General features: G+C 46.9%; 1 protein-coding gene across 1 annotated transcript in view; it reads right to left on the bottom strand.

Moving 5' to 3' along the window:
• Nucleotides 1-21,685, bottom strand: part of TNN (tenascin N) — a 96,904-nt gene that overhangs the window by 23,958 nt on the left and 51,261 nt on the right. The window contains exons 11-18 of the mRNA XM_075527785.1: nt 17,094-17,357; nt 15,390-15,653; nt 13,681-13,944; nt 11,705-11,968; nt 9,997-10,260; nt 8,289-8,552; nt 5,320-5,583; nt 3,072-3,202 (exon numbers count right to left, since the gene is read on the bottom strand). Of these exons, the coding sequence (XP_075383900.1) occupies nt 3,072-3,202; nt 5,320-5,583; nt 8,289-8,552; nt 9,997-10,260; nt 11,705-11,968; nt 13,681-13,944; nt 15,390-15,653; nt 17,094-17,357 (1,979 nt within the window). The remainder of the gene's footprint in view (nt 1-3,071; nt 3,203-5,319; nt 5,584-8,288; nt 8,553-9,996; nt 10,261-11,704; nt 11,969-13,680; nt 13,945-15,389; nt 15,654-17,093; nt 17,358-21,685) is intronic.

Below are 21,685 nucleotides of genomic sequence, written 5' to 3'. Positions count from 1 at the left end.
TTTTGTCTTCAGCAATCATGTCAGGAAGGTGCACATCACAGAATATCGAGTTATTAGAACAAAGTGTTCTTACATTGAGGGAGTACTTTAGTAGAGCCCCAATGTCCATGTACTACCTTACTACTTATATAAATATGTGTACATAGAGCTATTTCCCTATAATTATATATAAATATATTTACAAGTGTACATGCCTGTATTTAGACCTCTATACATGTTCTTTGCCTCCTAGTTCTTTCCATTATTTCCTTTTACTTTCCCCTTAACCCACTATCATGTTTGGCCTTCATTCAGGTTTCAGTAATTCCTCTCAGTTACATTGCCATTGATCAAGCCCTACCAGGCATCCTATGCCCACCTCACCATCAATTTTAGATCACTTGTTGTTCCCTTGTCCCTGAGTGTGTTAACACCCACTTCCTTTCCCACACCTGTATGTATGCAGCACATCCTGTCTGTCCATTCATCTGTTGGTTGGCATTCGGGGTCTAGCCAGGCTATGTAAGCATAAATTCAGATGATTATTGAACTACTCAGTCTGTAGGAGATATAAAGTCTTGATCTCAAGAACTCAAAACCAAACTCAGTGCCATCGAGTTGATGCCAACTCATAGGGACCCTGCATGACAGGGTAGAAATGGTCCCATAGATTTCTGAGATTATAACTCATTATTGGAGTAGAATATCTTGTCTTTCCCTGATGGAGTGGCTAGTGGTTTTGAACTGCTGATCTTTCAGATCACAGTCCAATGTATAACCACTATGCCACCAGGGCTCTCCAAAAGTTTTAATACCTATTACAATATGTATGCAAAAGGTCACTCTATAGGTATGACCTCAGTTATATAAAAAGACAAGAAAAGTCAAATATAGAGAGAGCACAGTGATTAACAGAGGCAGTCATAGGGAGGCGTTGTTAATGATGATGGAAAAATTGCATTGAATAAGGGTAGGGGTTCAATGACCAATTATAGTCATTGCTGTCAAGAAGGTGTGCACATGTAAAACGTTGAGTTGGCCAAGACTGTGTGATAAATATACTTATATGAACACACACACACACACACACACACACACCTGCAAATGAGTAACTGCTAAGGCTGCTTGTGTATATCCAAATACGTCCTAGAATTTCTTTCATTGGTTTGGGGGGTAAGAGTCTTGGTTTCATGGCTCAAGTAGAAAGAAAATGTTTTGGAACTGTTGATGGCAGAATATGTACAAGTGTGCTTAATACAATTGAAGGATGGATTGTTATTAGATTTGTAAAAGCCCCCTAATAAAATTATTTTTTTTAAGCCTTGGTTTCATGGAACAAACCAGTTAACTAACCTAAGCACATGTTGGTGCTTCTATTTAACTTCCTAGTTCGTGGCTTAGTCCCTTCAAAGCTCGCAAGTGACCATCCAAGACACAACCACTGCTCTCTGTTGACCTGGGGCCACCGAGGACGGAGAGTCAGGGACAGGAGGTGGGGATGGGATACGTGGCCCATCGCCTCCACGAGACCAGCCACCATTACTGAACATTTTGATCCCGGATTCTCTAAAGAAGTCCTGATCAAAAGTGAGGGTTTGGGAGGGGGGGCAGAGTATCAAATTCTCACACTTCAGACTTTCTGGATCTATGAAGGCTGACTGAATCCCTGGGCGGATCTTTAAACTTTAGTGCAAAAATATCTCTTGAAGTCTCCTTAAAACCACACCCTGGGTAAGCTTAACCAGTGAGCAGGGTCTGCCCGGAGCATAATGAAAGTTCTGCTGAAGCCCCGTCCGCACCATAGCAACACGCAGGCTCCACCGACAGGCGCTCGCTGCCCCTAAGACACTCTCGTTCACTCATTGCTCCTCATGAACTAGAAGGCTTCAAAAAGTTCTTGAAAACGTAGAATTAAACCATAAGGGAATTTTCCCAGGAACTTTTGCAATACGGCATCAGATTAACAGCGGAGAAGTGAAAGGTTAGCTGGGACTGAACAGGCAGTGAGTGTGGACTGACGGGCACTGAGCGATCTCAGAGAAGGAGGTGCCAGTGGTGTGCAAGCAGGTTGTGAAGCAGGTAGTCACTGTCACTGCCACTGCCTGGTACAAGGAGACGCTGTGGAACCGGTGCCTGTGTTTCTGTGCATACTCTCAAGAGTCACCACACAATAAATGAAACACACAGCACTGAGGTTCCCAGTGTGAGCTGCATTGGCCGGCTTTGGTCCCAGGCCACGCACCTCGAGAGCAGCCACACTTGACCGTCAGTGGGCGCCTGCGTGGTGCTATGGTGCTGAGCAGCCTTCAGTGGAGCTTCCAGACTGAGACAGACCAGGAAGAAAAGACTGGCGCTTTGCTGGTAAAAATCCAGCCCTAAGGATCACAAGGGCCAGGTCTCATAGGGCAGGAGGTCACCGAGAGTCCGGGATGACTCAACCACAGCCAGTGACAATGACTTTCCCAGCAGGACTGCCTCTGCTTAGCGTGCGTTGAGATCATGAATAAACTGAAGTGCCTTCTCCTTGTTTCCTTCCTGCAGTCTTTCTGCTCGGCTAAGGGGCATGACTAATCATTCCTTATTGGGGCAAGTTTAGACAGCGTGCAAACCTCCAGACGCCATGCAGGCGGCTTCACCTTGCAAACACAGGCTGCACAATTTATTTAGTAATGATTTCTTCAGCTCCGGGCATGTGCCGGGCCCTTTTCTAAGCACTTTACAGGCAGCAAGATATAAAAGAGATGAGAATCCTGTCTTCGTGGAGCTTGCGTTATATCGGGGAAGACCATCTGCCACCAAAATAATAAAGAGCGGACGCAAACCAGCCAACACGCCACGGTGAACTAGGGGCAGGCGCAATAGCTAGCCCTTTCAAGTGAGAGTGCAGGGTCACAAAGGCTGTGCTTAGCACTTCCCCTTGCACAGAGCAAGTGATCAGTAAGGACCCAGTGATCGATCAGCAGGTTGCCTTGAGATCAGCAGTAATAGAAGACAGCATTACATTAGTAGATGATGACTTGATTAGCCTAAGTCCATTACTTTGCACAGACACCCCCAAACAGCTCCCAAGAGATTCAAGGAGTACCCGGTACCTTCATAGTGCCATCCGGGAACTGGAAGGTCAGAATGTAGCCGTCAATCTGCGCAGCAGGGGGCGTCCAGGTCAGCATCCCACCAGACTGTGTTATCCCAGATGGACGAAAGTTTTGGGGAGGGTCGATGTCTGTATATTAGAAGTCAGGCAATCCTTATTACTGAGATGCAGCAGACTCAAGGTCATGTCTGAGATGTTCACTTTTGTTTTACTTTCTCCCTACCATTTCTCTCTCTCTCTCTCTCTCTCTTCCTTCATACGGGTTCCAAACCTAACTCACTGCCATTGAGTCAATTCCAAATTTTCTTCCTTGAAAACAGGCCTTCCTAGGCCGTTTTTAGCGCCCAACAGTGGAGACCAGTAGAAGGCGATAGAATTAAGCAGTAGACATGTGCCTGAGGGAGGGGTGCCCCAGCAGATCCTCAGACAGGGGCTGTGAACTGCAGACTCTGGGAGCCAGGAGGGTGCCCCCGTGATGTGGAAGGGTGAGAGCCCAGATGGGAAAGGGCCGTGTGTGCACACAGACGCCAGGGAGGCTCCACAGACCCCTGGCTGGAAAGACAGCCACCACATCCTACAGCACCCATGGTGCCAGGCAGAGGCAAACGCCTGAAGGCTTCCTGGGAGCCCTGCCAAAGGAAGGTTTCTCTAAATACAGGGCATTTTTGCCCCAGAGTGAAGGGCTCATGGTGGAAACTGAATGGGTGCGAATACACTATTCTACGTTGTGCATATCTAAGTGGGTGGTTTTCAGGGCACGTCTGCCTTATAAAGCCTTGTGCGGGGACAGGGGCTCAGAAAGGAGGCAGGAGGGAAAGGGAACCCAGATAGAAGGAAAACAAGGGCTTCATCAGATTCCAGTTGCACTTTCCCGCCCGGACAGCAGAGGGCATGCGCGCAGGCCTGTGCGAAAACGAAGGGTCCGCAAACTTAGCCAAACAATGTTCCCGACAGTCAGCTCGTTTTTGTTTTGTTTTAATTTTTAAAGCAAATAAGACACGAATGGATATTTCCACTGTGAAAAACGAAATATCACGGAGGAAGGTGATTTTAATTTAGAAGTTTCCCAAAAGAATGTCTCTCGGCTATTTTCTACCCAGTCGAATTTCCACTGAGGACGGAAATGCGGTTCCTTAATCGAAATCAGGCAGCTTTTGTTTTGAATTAGAATGCTTTGGCGAATGCTGAGTTTCTAGAATATAAGCTTAGTTTGACTTTTCAAAGTGCAACATCTGCGTTGAGTTTGATTCTGCCCATTGCGTGGGAGGGAAAAATGAATTTCTGTCTTACAAAAACGCACAAAGCCATAACTATTTAAATATTTTCACTGGGTTTCTGACATTTCTTTGTCCACCTGACCCCTGGCCACGGACTCGAGATGTCTGCCTTCGTGGCCCTCACATAGCTACGAAGTAAGGTGTGGTCACCTGTGTGTCCTTGTCTTCTTAGAGGGGGGGGGCATGGGACACAGAGGAGACCCGAAGGGAAGCGCAGGAGAGCTCTGGGCACTGGGCTCTCCCGGGAGAGGAGCTCGGATGAGTAAGGATTCTGGGATGGGAAAGAGTTTCTTGGCTTTCTGCACCTGTGGACCGGTGCTGCTCGGGGCTCAGCATCAATCCACCAGGTTGGTTTCTGAAAGTGCGTGTGAATTTCTCAATGAAGATGTCCGCTTATTACCACTAAGAAAAGTACTGTAAAAAAGTCCAAGGTGCCCCTACCTGCAGTGGCCACGTGTGAAGGATGCAGCCAGTCACAGAGGAAGAGGCCCCCACACTCCAGCCGGAGAGTTGCTCTCCTCAGGTCCCTCTGAGGCCAAGGTCCATGACACTTCGCCAGGACCAACCTCCCACCCCACACACAAAGCACTTGCCATGTAGGCACCTCTAATCATCAGCTGGGGGTGCGTGGAGCGTGGTGGGGAGGAAGAGGTCCTGTCTGCACGCTTATTGTGGAGGGGGAAACAAAGAGGCTCCTTTTTCGCTCTCTCAGCCAGGTTCCGACATCAAGGCGGAGGACCTGGGTGGAGGGGCTGCTGAGGAAGGCCGCCCAAACACAACCATCTGGAAGAGTCCCTCAGTCTCACTTCCACTACACGCTTCCCGTCTCAACCTGCTGCCTCAGAAAGTAAAAGGGACCGCCGGGAAGAGTGGTCGGTCTGAGATGAAACAATCGCCTCTCCCTGTCTCCTTGTCATCTCTCTCTCCTCACAGGTGTAAAGGGCTCCCTGTCCTTGTCCCTTGCAGTACCTGTGAGGGCCTCGGTGTCGGCCTTCTTGCTCTCCCGGCTCCCCTTCTGGGCCCACACGTACACCGTGTACTCCACACCTGGCCTCAGGCCCGTCAGCACGGTGCTGCTCTGATCCTTCCCCACGGGCACCTCCTTGGTCTCTCCATCGGCAGACGTGTAGCGCACCATGTACCTGTCAATGGCGGCCTTCACGGGGTCCCAGGAGACCGAGGCCGTGTTCTCTGTCACCCTGTCTGTCACCAGGTTCTTGGGGCTGTCGATTTCTTTTCCAAAAGATGAAGACAAAGCTGAAGGTTAGAACCGACAGAGAACAAGCCACCCACACCACCACCCCGTCACCAGGTCATGCCCCAACACCCCATCCACTGAAGCCTCCTTTCCTAGCAATTCACGCAACTCTAGTCAAGACAGAGTAAGAGATCCCTGGTCCCAATTTGCGAGAAAAAAAGGAAAAGAAAAACGACTGGATATTAAAACTGGAAGGAAGTTGATCTTCACCAACGTTCCAACATGGCAGCTCTCCATCTTTGCAGTTCTCCCGTGAATAACAATAAAAATCTCCTGAGCAAGAAGAGAAGCCACCAAAATATTTCCTGAAACAACCTCTTCAGTGGTCTCCATCCCACTGCCATTGAGTCACGGCCAGACTGCTGGCATCTGAGTGGGTAACACACTAGGCCACCGGGGTGCCTCTACTCTCCATGGTGTCTAATTATTTTGCTTCACAGAATGTCATATCACCAATCCTCCTTGTCTGACAAAAAGGAAGGAAATTTGAGAACTTTAGAAATGACGACACATACCCAAGGTACCACTGCTTTGTTTTGTTTTGTTTAAAAAAAAAAAAGACAAACCCCCCTGTGCTCTGAATTCTGAGTCCGCCACCTTGCAAGGTTGTTGCACCTTCGATCAGCCCTCTCTGCCCAGCCTCGGCAGGCTATCCCTCTGCACCGTCAGGGTCACACAGACATGCTGGGCGACTTTCAGTCCTCCCCAGAGGGATTTCTCTGCCCTCGCCTCCAGACCTAATAGACTTCCCAAAAGGACTGTCTGTGTCCCTTACGTTCACTTCCTCGCCTCCCGTTCGGTCCTCAAGTCAGTCAGGTGCGGCTCCCTGGTATTCTACAGGACTCGAATGCCTACATGAGGTCACCAGCAACTTCCAGGTTGCCAACACCGGGCATTTGTCATCCTCGCCTTACTCGACGTTTTAGCAGCCGCTGCCAGACTCGCTGAACTCCTGCCTTCTTGACACACTCTCAGCACGGGCTTTCCTGACGACATGCTCGCTCTCCCCCTTCCTCTCCCTTGAGAGCAGCCTGTCCACGTTGGAGGGGCCAAGGCTCCCTTGTCTCTCCCTGCCTCCGTGCCTTTCTCCATTTCCATGACGACTCCCACCTTTGTACCAATTCTGAGCCCCTGGCTTGTAACCATCTGTCCATCACAGTGCCTGTCACATACCAGACACTCAGTAAACATTTGTAGAATCAATAAGCAAATTATTCAATGGACCGAGTAATCTCACAAAGACCTAAAAGTCTTGACCTTACTCCCCAAACCAATTTATCTCTGAATTGCCCTTCTCAGAAAACGGTGCCGACTCCGTTTAATCAAACACAGGAGTCATGCTTGATTTATCTCTCCCCCATATCGAATCCATCAACAATTACTATGAACGTGACAGCCAAACCCTACCACCCCCCACCCCTCCCACCCACTTCTCTGGATCTCCTGCTTTCACATGTATCCACCTCATTATCATCTCGCCTCCAGCCTTTCACAATAGCTTCTCCACGTCTACCACGGCCATCTCTTCGTTCTCCTCACCGGGGCCTGGGGAATCGATCTGAAATGAACACTTCCTTTTGCACACAACACGATGCTGCAGACTCGGCCGGGCCCCTTCCTGCCTCATTGCATGCCACGCTCTCCCCCTGCCCTGCATCAGCTCCACAGCCTCCTTCACGTCCTCTGCTCAGCCGGCTCATGGCTAGCCCGCCTCCGGGACATCACACGCACTCTTCCTCGTCTCGGAAATGCAGACAGCACGAGTTTCCCCCAAAGACATTGTCCAAGAGAGTTTTCTGCCACGATGGAAATGCCTGACTGAGTGCGAGGTCCAATGTAAAATATGGCTAGTAAAACTGAGACACGAAGTTTCTTTTTCTTTTCATTATTTTTAATTAATGAAAATTTAAAGAATCCCATGTAGCTACATTTTTGTTTCTTTCCTTATTTATTCTCTCATTCCTAAAGAACTTCAAGAGAATAATTACCATATTTGTTTTGCTGACAGCAGTATTCCCATGCTGTCTACTTAGAAGATGCTCATTAAAAACTAGCCGCATGTGGAAAAGAGCATGGAATTCCAGTTGGCCAAGTTAACATGCATTCTTTCCTATTACGCCACACCTGCTTAATCGCACCAATGTAAAATGTCTCACCACTGCACAGTTCATAATCTGACATTTTGGGGGGAAATTATTATACTGTTCTTAACTTGGCAGCTCTGGTGGCATAATGGTTATATGTTGGGGTGCTAACCTCAAGAGCAACAGTTCAAAACCACTAACCCCTCCATGACAGAAAAACGAGGCTTTCTACTCCCGTAAAGAGTCATACCCTCAGAAATACCCAGGGGCAATTCGACCCTGCCCTCTGGGGTTGTAATGAGCTGGCATCAATTAAGGGCGGTGAGTTTGCCTTGGGTTAGGGTCTAAACTTCTTCCCTATAATTTTCTAGAAAGACAGAATGGTTAAAGGCAAAGACTTCATGGAAAAGCTTTTTCAAGCAATTTTGGGACTTAAGCTTTGCTCTTTCATTAGATGAATAACATTAATGATGACAAACTGCCAAAGTACAGACCCAGTTCCCAAGCCTCAAAATTCAAGAACAACAACGTCATAATTCAGCCATCATGGAAGAATCTGCATTGCTCCAGTTTACTCCTCTCCTCCTTCCAGTTACCTGTTGGGGCCTTGGTATCAGCCTTCTTGCTCTCCCGGCTCCCCTTCTGGGCCCACACGTACACCGTGTACTCCACACCTGGCCTCAGGCCCGTCAGCACTGTGCTGCTCTGATCCTTCCCCACAGGCACCTCCTTGGTCTCTCCATCGGCAGACGTGTAGCGCACCATGTACCTGTCAATGGTGGCCTTCACGGGGTCCCAGGAGACTGAGGCCGTGTTCTCTGTCACCCTGTCTGTCACCAGGTTCTTGGGACTGTCAATGTCTGCCAGAAAAGGTTTTCATCAATAAAATTATTACCAAGTTCTACAGTATAGATTCTCAAACTTATTGTGCCTACTCCTACCTTTGCAAGGGCACAAAAATTACAAAGCTTCCCCTTGACAATTATCTTTTATGCTTTAGTCTATAATCCAGGCTAAAGCATAGGTGTCTGGTTTTGCAGCCCCCCTGCATCATCACAACACCCCCAGGTGGCTAGTATCACCTGCTTTGGAAAGGACTGTCCTGGGGTGTGGAAACTAGTAGCTACTTTCTTGTGGTGAGACCCTTTCCTTTCCTTCATCTCACATGTTCTTGTTTCAGTTTTGAACAATCTCATGGCCATCTCTCTCGTCTACCAGGTAAACCCAGTCTCCTCCATAAGATAGCAGAATAGAACAGAATTTGAAAATGTGAGTTATTCCTTCCACCAAGAGTTTAGCATAACAAACCTCTTTTGTCATTTGTAAGGGTGTATTGAGCCCAAGTATGTACAAGGCCACTATTGAGTAAGTGTTGAGCTGTTGACCGGGACCATGAGGTCTGTGGTTCCAAGCCACCAGCTGATACTCCGGGAAAAGATGATGCTGTCTCAATGGCAGCCAGTAACCTATGACCCACAGACATGGTGCTGGGCGGCGTGTCAGGCACACTACTGAAGACCGTCTCTGCTCACAAGGATCAAGTCACTTTGTATCTGGCTTCATTTCTAGGGAAGCAACCACTTCACATGAGAAGACTCTAAAAGCCAGATCTGCACATAAGCAGCTTGAGGACTGGCCACACCCTGTTCCCCTGTGGCCACAATGGTATCATAGTATAAGGCACTCAGAAATCACCCATAAATATTTAAATCTGGAACTTGAGAAAGTAACTATTATAATAATTCTAAAATTATCATGGATTAACTTGTAATGTTGCCTAAGTCCCAATACAATATATGATCTTACAGCTCTCTCACAATAATAAAATAAGAATATTTATCTTTGTCCTCAGAACGACAATGATCATATTCCTAGGACTCACTTATAGTAAAACACAGCACTCACATCTATTGCTATGATAATTATAAAAGCTACTTTCTGAAAGTTGAATTTTCCTCCTGAATGCTAACTATATTGGAGTTCCTCATCTGGTTCCGCTCACACACTCAGGGAGGGCCTGCTGAACTGTCTACAGAAAAGGATCAATCAGAGGAAGTCCTGAATCAGAAGCTTCCTGCAATCACATCAGAACCATAGCCTGGCAACTGCCACACGGACATGGCTTGTAAGACACCAGTGAGAAGGGAAGTGAGGTCTGGCATATGCAGTTTTGAAGGACTAGCATGATTGGACTCCCCTGTGAATCACCGATTCTGCCTGTGGCAGAGAAGAAAGCAGACACTGGACTAGCCCACGGACACAACCTGGCAGGTGTTGTATCACCAAAGAAAGATGCTCCAGTACCTGTTGGGGCCTTGGTGTCAGATTTCTTGCTCTCCCGGCTCCCCTTCTGGGCCCACACGTACACCGTGTACTCCACACCTGGCCTCAGGCCCGTCAGCACTGTGCTGCTCTGATCCTTCCCCACGGGCACCTCTATGGTCTCTCCATCAGCAGACGTGTAGCGCACCATGTACCTGTCAATGGCGGCCTTCACGGGGTCCCAGGAGACTGAGGCCGTGTTCTCTGTCACCCTGTCTGTCACCAGGTTCTTGGGACTGTCAATGTCTGCCAGAAAAGGTTTTCATCAATAAAATTATTACCAAGTTCAACAGTATAGATTCCCAAACTTATTGTGCCTACTCCTACCTTTGCAAGGGCACAAAAATTACTAAGCTTCCGCTTGACAATTAACTTTTGTACTTTAGTCTATAATCCAGGCTAAAGCGTAGGTGTCTGGTTTTGCAGCCCCCCTGCATCATCACAACACCCCCAGGTGGCTAGTATCACCTGCTTTGGAAAGGACTGTCCTGGGGTGTGGAAACTAGTAGCTACTTTCTTGTGGTGAGACCCTTTCCTTTCCTTCATCTCACATGTTCTTGTTTCAGTTTTGAACAATCTCATGGCCATCTCTCTCGTCTCCTAGGTAAACCCAGTCTCCTCCATAAGATAGCAGAATAGAACAGAATTTGAAAATGTGAGTTATTCCTTCCACCAAGAGTTTAGCATAACAAACCTCTTTTGTCACTTGTAAGGGTGTATTGAGCCCAAGTATGTACAAGGCCACTATTGAGTAAGTGTTGAGCTGTTGACCGGGACCATGAGGTCTGTGGTTCCAAGCCACCAGCTGATACTCCGGGAAAAGATGATGCTGTCTCAATGGCAGCCAGTAACCTATGACCCACAGACATGGTGCTGGGCGGCGTGGCAGGCACACTACTGAAGACCGTCTCTGCTCACAAGGATCAAGTCACTTTGTATCTGGCTTCATTTCTAGGGAAGCAACCACTTCACATGAGAAGACTCTAAAAGCCAGATCTGCACATAAGCAGCTTGAGGACTGGCCACACCCTGTTCCCCTGTGGCCACAATGGTATCATAGTATAAGGCACTCAGAAATCACCCATAAATATTTAAATCTGGAACTTGGGAAACTAAGTATTATAATAATTCTAAACCTATCATGGACTAACTTGTAATGTTGCCTAAAACCCAATACAATCTATGATCTTACAGCTCTCTCACAATAATAAAATAAGAATATTTTTCTTTGTCCTCAGAAGCACAATGATCATATTCCTAGGAATCACTTATAGTAAAACACAGCACTCACATCTATTGCTATGATAATTATAAAAGCTACTTTCTGAAAGTTGAATTTTCCTCCTGAATGCTAACTATATTGGAGTTCCTCATCTGGTTCCGCTCACACACTCAGGGAGGGCCTGCTGAACTGTCTACAGAAAAGGATCAATCAGAGGAAGTCCTGAATCAGAAGCTTCCTGCAATCACATCAGAACCACAGCCTGGCGACTGCCACACGGACATGGCTTGTAAGACACCAGTGAGAAGGGAAGTGAGGTCTGGCATATGCAGTTTTGAAGGACTAGCACAATTGGACTCCCCTGTGAATCACCGATTCTGCCTGTGGCAGAGAAGAAAGCAGACACTGGACTAGCCCACGGACACAACCTGCCAGGTGTTGTATCACCAAAGAAAGATGCTCCAGTACCTGTTGGGGCCTTGGTGTCAGATTTCTTGCTCTCCCGGCTCCCCTTCTGGGCCCACACGTACACCGTGTACTCCACACCTGGCCTAAGGCCCGTCAGCACTGTGCTGCTCTGATCCTTCCCCACGGGCACCTCCTTGGTCTCTCCATCAGCAGACGTGTAGCGCACCATGTACCTGTCAATGGTGGCCTTCACGGGGTCCCAGGAGACTGAGGCCGTGTTCTCTGTCACCCTGTCTGTCACCAGGTTCTTGGGACTGTCAATGTCTGCCAGAAAAGGTTTTCATCAATAAAATTATTACCAAGTTCTACAGTATAGATTCCGAAACTTATTGTGCCTACTCCTACCTTTGCAAGGGCACAAAAATTACTAAGCTTCCGCTTGACAATTAACGTTTGTACTTTAGTCTATAATCCCAGGCTAAAGCGTAGGTGTCTGGTTTTGCAGCCCCCCTGCATCATCACAACACCCCCAGGTGGCTAGTATAACCTGCTTTGGGAAGGACTGTCCTGGGGTGTGGAAACTAGTGGCTACTTTCTTGTGGTGAGACCCTTTCCTTTCCTTCATCTCACATGTTCTTGTTTCAGTTTTGAACATCTCATGGCCATCTCTCTCGTCTCCCAGGTAAACCCAGTCTCCTCCATAAGATAGCAGAATAGAACAGAATTTGAAAATGTGAGTTAATCCTTCCACTAACAGTTTAGCATAACAAACTTCTTTTGTCATTTGTAAGGGCGTATTGAGCCCAACTATATACAAGTCCCACTATTGGGTAAGTGTTGAGCTGTTGACCGGGACCATGAGGTCTGTGGTTCCAAGCCACCAGCTGACACTCAGGGAAAAGATGAGACTGCCTGCTCCTGTGACGGTTGCCCTGCAGCCCCTCTCCAGGGTCCCTGGGACCAGGACTTGAATCCAGACAGGAAGGGGAAGTACAAGTCCATGGGTGATGCAAGTAATTAATATTCTTGATACTAATCAATAGGCTAAAGGTGTGAATCCACTGAGAGGCACCTGAAAGAAAAGGCTTGGCAGTCTGCTTGCCAAAGGAAATTTCAGCCACTGGAACCATTGTGAAGAACAGTTCTCCAAAGCACATGGGCCATTCTGAGTAGGAACCAATTCAGCAGCAGCCAGTAGCATCTGACCCATAGGCATGGTGCTGGGTGGCGTGGCAGGCACACTACAGAAGACCGTCTCTGCTCACAAGGATCGAGTCACTTAGTATCTGGCTTCATTTCTAGGGAAGCTACCACTTCACATGAGAAGACTCTAAAAGCCAGATCTGCACATAAGCAGCTAGAGGACTGGCCACACCCTGTTCCCCTGTGGCCACAAGGTACCATAGTAAGAGGCACTTAGAAATCACCCATAAATATTTAAATCTGAAACTTGGGAAACTAAGTATTATAATAATTCTAAACCTATCATGGACTAACTTGTAATGTTGCCTAAAACCCAATACAATCTATGATCTTACAGCTCTCTCACAATAATAAAATAAGAATATTTTTCTTTGTCCTCAGAAACACAATGATCATATTCCTAGGACTCACTTATAGTAAAACACAGCACTCACATCTATTGCTATGATAATTATAAAAGCTACTTTCTGAAAGTTGAATTTTCCTCCTGAATGCTAACTATATTGGAGTTCCTCATCTGGTTCCGCTCACACACTCAGGGAGGGCCTGCTGAACTGTCTACAGAAAAGGATCAATCAGAGGAAGTCCTGAATCAGAAGCTTCCTGCAATCACATCAGAACCACAGCCTGGCGACTGCCACACGGACATGGCTTGTAAGACACCAGTGAGAAGGGAAGTGAGGTCTGGCATATGCAGTTTTGAAGGACTAGCATGATTGGACTCCCCTGTGAATCACCGATTCTGCCTGTAGCAGAGAAGAAAGCAGACACTGGACTAGCCCACAGACACAACCTGGCAGGTGTTGTATCACCAAAGAAAGATGCTCCAGTACCTGTTGGGGCCTTGGTGTCGGATTTCTTGCTCTCCCGGCTCCCCTTCTGGGCCCACACGTACACCGTGTACTCCACACCTGGCCTCAGGCCCGTCAGCACTGTGCTGCTCTGATCCTTCCCCACGGGCACCTCCTTGGTCTCTCCATCGGCAGACGTGTAGCGCACCATGTACCTGTCAATGGTGGCCTTCACGGGGTCCCAGGAGACTGAGGCCGTGTTCTCTGTCACCCTGTCTGTCACCAGGTTCTTGGGACTGTCAATGTCTGCCAGAAAAGGTTTTCATCAATAAAATTATTACCAAGTTCTACAGTATAGATTCTCAAACTTATTGTGCCTACTCCTACCTTTGCAAGGGCACAAAAATTACAAAGCTTCCCCTTGACAATTATCTTTTATGCTTTTGTCTATAATCCAGGCTAAAGCGTAGGTGTCTGGTTTTGCAGCCCCCCTGCATCATCACAACACCCCCAGGTGGCTAGTATCACCTGCTTTGGGAAGGACTGTCCTGGGGTGTGGAAACTAGTAGCTACTTTCTTGTGGTGAGACCCTTTCCTTTCCTTCATCTCACATGTTCTTGTTTCAGTTTTGAACAATCTCATGGCCATCTCTCTTGTCTCCCAGGTAAACCCAGTCTCCTCCATAAGATAGCAGAATAGAACAGAATTTGAAAATGTGAGTTATTCCTTCCACCAAGAGTTTAGCATAACAAACCTCTTTTGTCATTTGTAAGGGTGTATTGAGCCCAAGTATGTACAAGGCCACTATTGAGTAAGTGTTGAGCTGTTGACCAGGACCATGAGGTCTGTGGTTCCAAGCCACCAGCTGATACTCGGGGAAAAGATGATGCTGTCTCAATGGCAGCCAGTAACCTATGACCCACAGACATGGTGCTGGGCGGCGTGCCAGGGCACACTACTGAAGACCGTCTCTGCTCACAAGGATCGAGTCACTTTGTATCTGGCTTCATTTCTAGGGAAGCAACCACTTCACATGAGAAGACTCTAAAAGCCAGATCTGCACATAAGCAGCTAGAGGACTGGCCACACCCTGTTCCCCTGTGGCCACAAGGTACCATAGTATAAGACACTCAGAAATCACCCATAAATATTTAAATCTGGAACTTGAGAAAGTAACTATTATAATAATTCTAAAACTATCATGGATTAACTTGTAATGTTGCCTAAGTCCCAATACAATATATGATCTTACAACTCTCTCACAATAATAAAATAAGAATATTTTTCTTTGTCCTCAGAACCACAATGATCATATTCCTAGGACTCACTTATAGTAAAACACAGCACTCACATTTACTTGCTATGATAATTATAAAAGCTACTTTCTGAAAGTTGAATTTTCCTCCTGAATGCTAACTATATTGGAGTTCCTCATTTGGTTCCGCTCACACACTCAGGGAGGGCCTGCTGAACTGTCTACAGAAAAGGATCAATCAGAGGAAGTCCTGATTCAGAAGCTTCCTGCAATCACATCAGAACCACAGCCTGGCGACTGCCACACGGACATGGCTTGTAAGACACCAGTGAGAAGGGAAGTGAGGTCTGGCATATGCAGTTTTGAAGGACTAGCACGATTGGACTCCCCTGTGAATCACCGATTCTGCCTGTGGCAGAGAAGAAAGCAGACACTGGACTAGCCCACGGACACAACCTGGCAGGTGTTGTATCACCAAAGAAAGATGCTCCAGTACCTGTTGGGGCCTTGGTGTCGGATTTCTTGCTCTCCCGGCTCCCCTTCTGGGCCCACACGTACACCGTGTACTCCACACCTGGCCTCAGGCCCGTCAGCACTGTGCTGCTCTGATCCTTCCCCACGGGCACCTCCTTGGTCTCTCCATCAGCAGACGTGTAGCGCACCATGTACCTGTCAATGGTGGCCTTCACGGGGTCCCAGGAGACTGAGGCCGTGTTCTCTGTCACCCTGTCTGTCACCAGGTTCTTGGGACTGTCAATGTCTGCCAGAAAAGGTTTTCATCAATAAAATTATTACCAAGTTCTACAGTATAGATTCCCAAACTTATTGTGCCTACTCCTATCTTTGCAAGGGCAGAAAAATTACTAAGCTTCCGCTTGACAATTAACTTTTGTACTTTAGTCTATAATCCAGGCTAAAGCGTAGGTGTCTGGTTTTGCAACCCCCCTGCATCATCACAACACCCCCAGGTGGCTAGTATCACCTGCTTTGGGAAGGACCGTCCTGGGGTGTGGAAACTAGTGGCTACTTTCTTGTGGTGAGACCCTTTCCTTTCCTTCATCTCACATGTTCTTGTTTCAGTTTTGAACAACCTCCTGGCCATCTCTCTCGTCTCCCAGGTAAACCCAGTCTCCTCCATTAGATAGCAGAATAGAACAGATTTGAAAATGTGAGTTATTCCTTCCACCAAGAGTTTAGCATAACAAACCTCTTTTGTCATTTTAAGGGCTTATTGAGCCCAACTATGTACAAGGCCACTATTGGGTAAGTGTTGAGCTGTTGACCGGGACTATGAGGTCTGTGGTTCCAGGTCACCAGCTGATACTCGGGGAATAGATGATGCTGTCTCAATGGCAGCCAGTAACCTATGACCCACAGACATGGTGCTGGGCGGCGTGCCAGGACACTACTGAAGACCGTCTCTGCTCACAAGGATCGAGTCACTTTGTATCTGGCTTCATTTCTAGGGAAGCTACCACTTCACATGAGAAGACTCTAAAAGCCAGATCTGCACATAAGCAGCTAGAGGACTGGCCACACCCTGTTCCCCTGTGGCCACAAGGTACCATAGTATGAGGCACTCAGAAATCACTGATAAATATTTAAATCTGAAACTTGGGAAAGTATCTATTATAATAATTCTAAACCTATCATGGACTAACTTGTAATGTTGCCTAAGTCCCAATACAATCTATGATCCTATAGCTCTCTCACAATAATAAAATAAGAATATTTTTCTTTGTCCTCAGAACCACAATGATCATATTCCTAGGACTCACTCTTAGTAAATCACAGCACTCACATTTACTTGCTATGATAATTATAAAAGCTACTTTCTGAAAGTTGAATTTTCCTCCTGAATGCTAACTATATTGGAGTTCCTCATCTGGTTCCGCTCACACACTCAGGGAGGGCCTGCTGAACTGTCTACAGAAAAGGATCAATCAGAGGAAGTCCTGAATCACAATTTCCTGCAATCACATCAGAACCACAGCCTGGCGACTGCCACACGGACATGGCTGGTAAGACACCAGTGAGAAGGGAAGTGAGGTCTGGCATATGCAGTTTTGAAGGACTAGCATGATTGGACTCCCCTGTGAATCACCGATTCTGCCTGTGGCAGAGAAGAAAGCAGACACTGGACTAGCCCACGGACACAACCTGGCAGGTGTGGTATCACCAAAGAAAAATGCTCTAGTACCTGTTGGGGCCTTGGTGTCAGCTTTCTTGCTCTCCTGGCTCCCCTTCTGGGCCCACACGTGCACCTTGTACTCCACACCTGGCCTCAGGCCCGTCAGCACTGTGCTGCTCTGATTCTTCCTCACGGGCACCTCCTTGGTCTCTCCATCGGCAGACGTGTAGCGCACCATGTACCTGTCAATGGTGGCCTTCACGGGGTCCCAGGAGACTGAGGCCGTGTTCTCTGTCACCCTGTCTGTCATCAGGTTCTTGGGGCTGTCAATATCTGGAAGAAAATCGTTAATTGTGAACACTAATAACCTGCACCAAAGTGTCAGCCCTTGTGTCATTTTCACTTGGGGTACCACCATTATCTGTTCCTTTGGTTTCCCCATATTATAGGCTCTGATTGACATTTTTTTGTTTCATGATTACAAACCTTGTCTTCACAACCAGATTCTTGACTTCTAAAGGAAGCAGCCTAGAATAGACTGAGCCCTGTAGCTGATGACTGAAGAGCTGATATTAGTCCCAGCCTGGAGTGGCTGAGCAGGAGGACAGGAGGGACCTAGGCTGGAGGCAGGGTACCAATAATGTAGTCCCAACTCTGCTGCCAGCCAGCTGTGACCCTCAACAACTCAGCCACCTGAGTTGGGTCTGTGTCCTCAGTTTTAAAATGCAAAACATATATAGATTTTGATGTCATACTATTTCATGACTATTCCATGAGACCAATTCTATAGCATATTAGGTAACTTTGTGCCCTTATCGAAATCACTCCTCTCAATTACGATTTCTCAACTAAAAAGTAGGACATTGATTCAGCTCTCCCCATCCTGAGGCCAACTCCTTTGTGGACCAAGTAAATGAGAAAAGCGCCCTCACTCATTGCTGGTGGAATACAGAGTGGTGCCACTGTTTGAGAAACAATGTGGCAGTTCCTCAAAACATTAAACATAAGTTCCCTTAAAATCCTATGATTCTGCTCCTAGGTATAAGACCAAAAGAAATGAAAACAAACACCCTATAAAAACTCGCATACACATATTCAAGACAGATTATTCATGGTAGCTAAAGAGTAGAAATGAGGTAAATGTCCATCAATTGATGGTTGGAGAAGTGAAAGGCGGTGGAGCCTGACAATGACATGCTGTCTGGCCAGAAAGAGGAGTAGGGTACTGCCACGCCCTGCGAGATGGTGAGACTTGAACATAATAAGCTAAGTGGAAAACGCCAATCACAAAAGGCCACGTGTTGTATGATTCCATTTTTATTGCCACAACTGACAACTAGATAGTCAACTGTCTCCTTGTCCTGCTGTGTTGGCTGCATATTGCTGTGAGACTGGAATGTATCAAGAACCAGCAGGGTTGCTCGTCAGGAACAGACTGCAATGGAGCTTTCAGAATAAGACAGACTGTAAAGAAAGAACAGGCAGACCACATCTAAAAAGTTAGCCACTGGGAGATTTAGGATTAGCAGGAGAACCTTGTCGGATAGAGTGCCGGAAGATAAGCCCCACAGGTTGGAAGGCACTCGAGATGTACTAGGGAAGAGCTGCTTTCTCAGAGTTGATCTAAGTGACAGGGATGAAACAGCTTTCTTGGCACTCATTTGCGGAAAGGGTACAACTCAAATTGAGAAGAAACAGTTGGAGACATCATTAATAAGTGGAATGTGGAATGTACTAAGGATGAACCTAGGTATATTGAAGTCTTCTAAAATGAAATGGAAAACGCATAAAAATTGGTATTCTAGTTATTAGTGACCTGAAATGGACTGGTATTGGCCATTTGGGTTCAGACGATCTTGTACTTTATCGGGAAAGAGAAATGGCATCAGATTCATCTTCAAAAGGACACTTCAATACCTTGAAATGCAGTAGTCCTTGATAGAACAGTATCTACCTGCTGCAAGGAACACCAGTCATTGTGATTATTATTCAAATTAACAACCAACTACAGGAGCCAATGATGAAGATATTTAAGCATTCTACCATTTTTCAACATTTGCAAAAAGCAGGGAGCCAAGATTGATGGAATACCAAGTGAAACATTTCAACAAATTGATGTGGCACTGGAAGCACTCAATCATCTATGTCAAGACATGTGGAAGACGGCTACCTGGTCAACTGGTTGGAAGAGATCCGAATCTGTGTCCATTCCAAATAAAGGTGACCCACCAGGATTTGGAAATTATCTAATGATGTCATTAATTTCATATGTCACTTCCGGGAAGATGGCCACGGAGTAACACATACCAGAGGGACTCCGCAGAAATCCCAGGAGAGTTGCTTAGAGGGAAATCCAACACTGCTGGAACTCAGGAGAAGCATCATAAAGATTAGCAGGCACAGACCCACGGGGTTTTGAGGGGCTGGGGCCTTTTGGCTTACCTCAGTGGAGGCCGGCTGGGGCTTGACCTTGGCCCTGCCACTGACTCTGCTGGAGACGGGACCATTTGGAGCCTGTAGGGCAGCTTGTTCTCAACACAGCCACAGTTTGCCACTACCCCCCTCGGGGCAGGTACTGGACTCTTGCAGCTCCATGGGAAGTGATTGGGATTCAGCTACATTGTTGCTCTTGATTCCATTTCCTCTCTGTCCACTCCCTTGGTCTTGGAGGTCTGCACAGGGGCTTTTTCTCAACACAGTCACAGCTTGCTACTGCCGCCTAGGAGCAGGGACTAAACCCTTGCACTCCACTGGTGAGGATCGGGACTCAGCTACATTGTTGCATTTGTTTCCATCTCTTCACTATATCCCCCCTGCCCTCCCCCCCCCCCCCCCGCCCCCGCACCCCACAGGCTCAGAGGGCTTGCTTTGTAATTAATTTTTCTTCTCTTTGTCTCTTTCTTTGTCCCTCACACACTACTGCTAACCTCCAGACCACTCCCCTTAACCTGCACCACACCCAGCTAGGTGAGCTCCACCCTGTATAGCTAGCAGGAGGCTAGGGGATACTCTGCTCAACATCTTACAAAGGAATTCCTGCCTGTATGCCTGGGGTCCTAAGGTAGCTTAGCCAACACTCTTCAACATTCCAAGCTGCTGCAGGAACCTCTGCCCAACCTCCGCAACACCAAAGCAGGCAACCCACCAGCCTTGTGGGTCACTTCCCTGAGAGGGAAGCCACAGGAGGATAAAGTGGTAGGTTAATTCCATAAGAGCCAGTGCTCTTCGGCTCCCTGGAAAATGGTACCTGGCTCCTCTAAAATAACGCAACGCAAAGAGCCATCAGCCCCAACAACCTCAACGAAAAAACAGGAGAAATAAAGGCAATGGCAGAAGATGTCCTGAACATGACATGCATATAAGAAGCAGACATTGAACTTCCACAGAAAGAAATTTTCAGAATGCTACTTGGAGTCATACAGGATACGAGGGAAACAATACAGGAAAAAAAGATGATATGATAGAGGAGATATAGGCCATAAACCAAAGGGAAACACAGAAGCTTAGGGAGGAGATAACAAAAACCAGTAGCAGAAACATGGACCTCGAGAATCGACTGGAGGAAGCAGAGAACCTCTTCAATGACTTGGAGGACAGCCAAGCAGACTTGAACAAACGCGAACAAAAATCTAATAAGATCAGCAGAGACGCAGAAGAAAAATTAAGAGCTATGTCTGATGCTATGAAGCAGAACAAAATTAGAATTATTGGCTTACCAGAGGAAGACACAACAAAGAAGTCATCTGCAACAATAGTGAGAAAATGCTTGGAGGAAAACTTCCCCAGCTTAAAGAATGAAAACCAGGCAACCATTAAGGAAGCAGAAAGAACACTAGCTAGACTGAATCCCTAGAAGTCACAAGGCACACAATAGTTAAATTATCCAACTTTAAGAAAAAGGAGAAAATCATGAGAGCAGCTAGGGAAAAACAAGCAATCACATATAAAGGTTCCCAAATAAGAATATGCCCCGACCTGTCAGCCGAAACGATGAAGAAGAAGAGAGAGTAGAGGAACATATTCCAAAAAACGAAGGAAAACAATGCAAACCCAAGAATACTCTACCCAGCCAAATTATCGATCAAGATCGATGGAGAAGTAAAAGTCTTCCCAGAAAAGGAAAAACTCAACGAATATGTTAGAAGAAACCCAGCCCTAAAAAAGATCCTTGCCAACCCAATATGGGCAGAAGAACAACATTCACCAAGCATAAATAAGAGACCACCACATAAAGCAACCTCACCCAGAGGGCAACAAAGAGAAAACAGACCCCAAGATACCATTGACTTAAAGATGTAAAGAAGTCAAAGGCTACTGAGGTAAGCTTTTTAAAAAAAATGCAAAAGGGGCATATGGAAAAAGCTAATGTACACAAACATTCCTGGTGTGAGGACCAGGTAATATGGCAGGGACCAGACCAAATACAGGGATACACATGGTAGACAACTAAAAAGGAGGTGGGGAAAGGAAACAAATAATAATAATAAAAGAAAAGAGTAGCGGGGGCACAGGGCACTAACCCACCCAAGGGGAGGATATTGTTTATATCTCCACAGGGAAAGGGGGACCAAACTTCAACCCAGTGCTCCAAGATGTGAACGCAACATGCCGACATGGAGCAGGGAACCGGTGGAAAGGTCTAGGGGACTGGCCCCAACCTG

Source organism: Tenrec ecaudatus, chromosome 1 (assembly GCF_050624435.1).
Source record: "Tenrec ecaudatus isolate mTenEca1 chromosome 1, mTenEca1.hap1, whole genome shotgun sequence".
NCBI classification, from domain to species: Eukaryota; Metazoa; Chordata; class Mammalia; order Afrosoricida; family Tenrecidae; genus Tenrec; species Tenrec ecaudatus.
The sequence above is the reverse complement of the archived record's forward strand: the minus strand, read 5'-3'. Positions and strand labels throughout refer to the sequence as shown.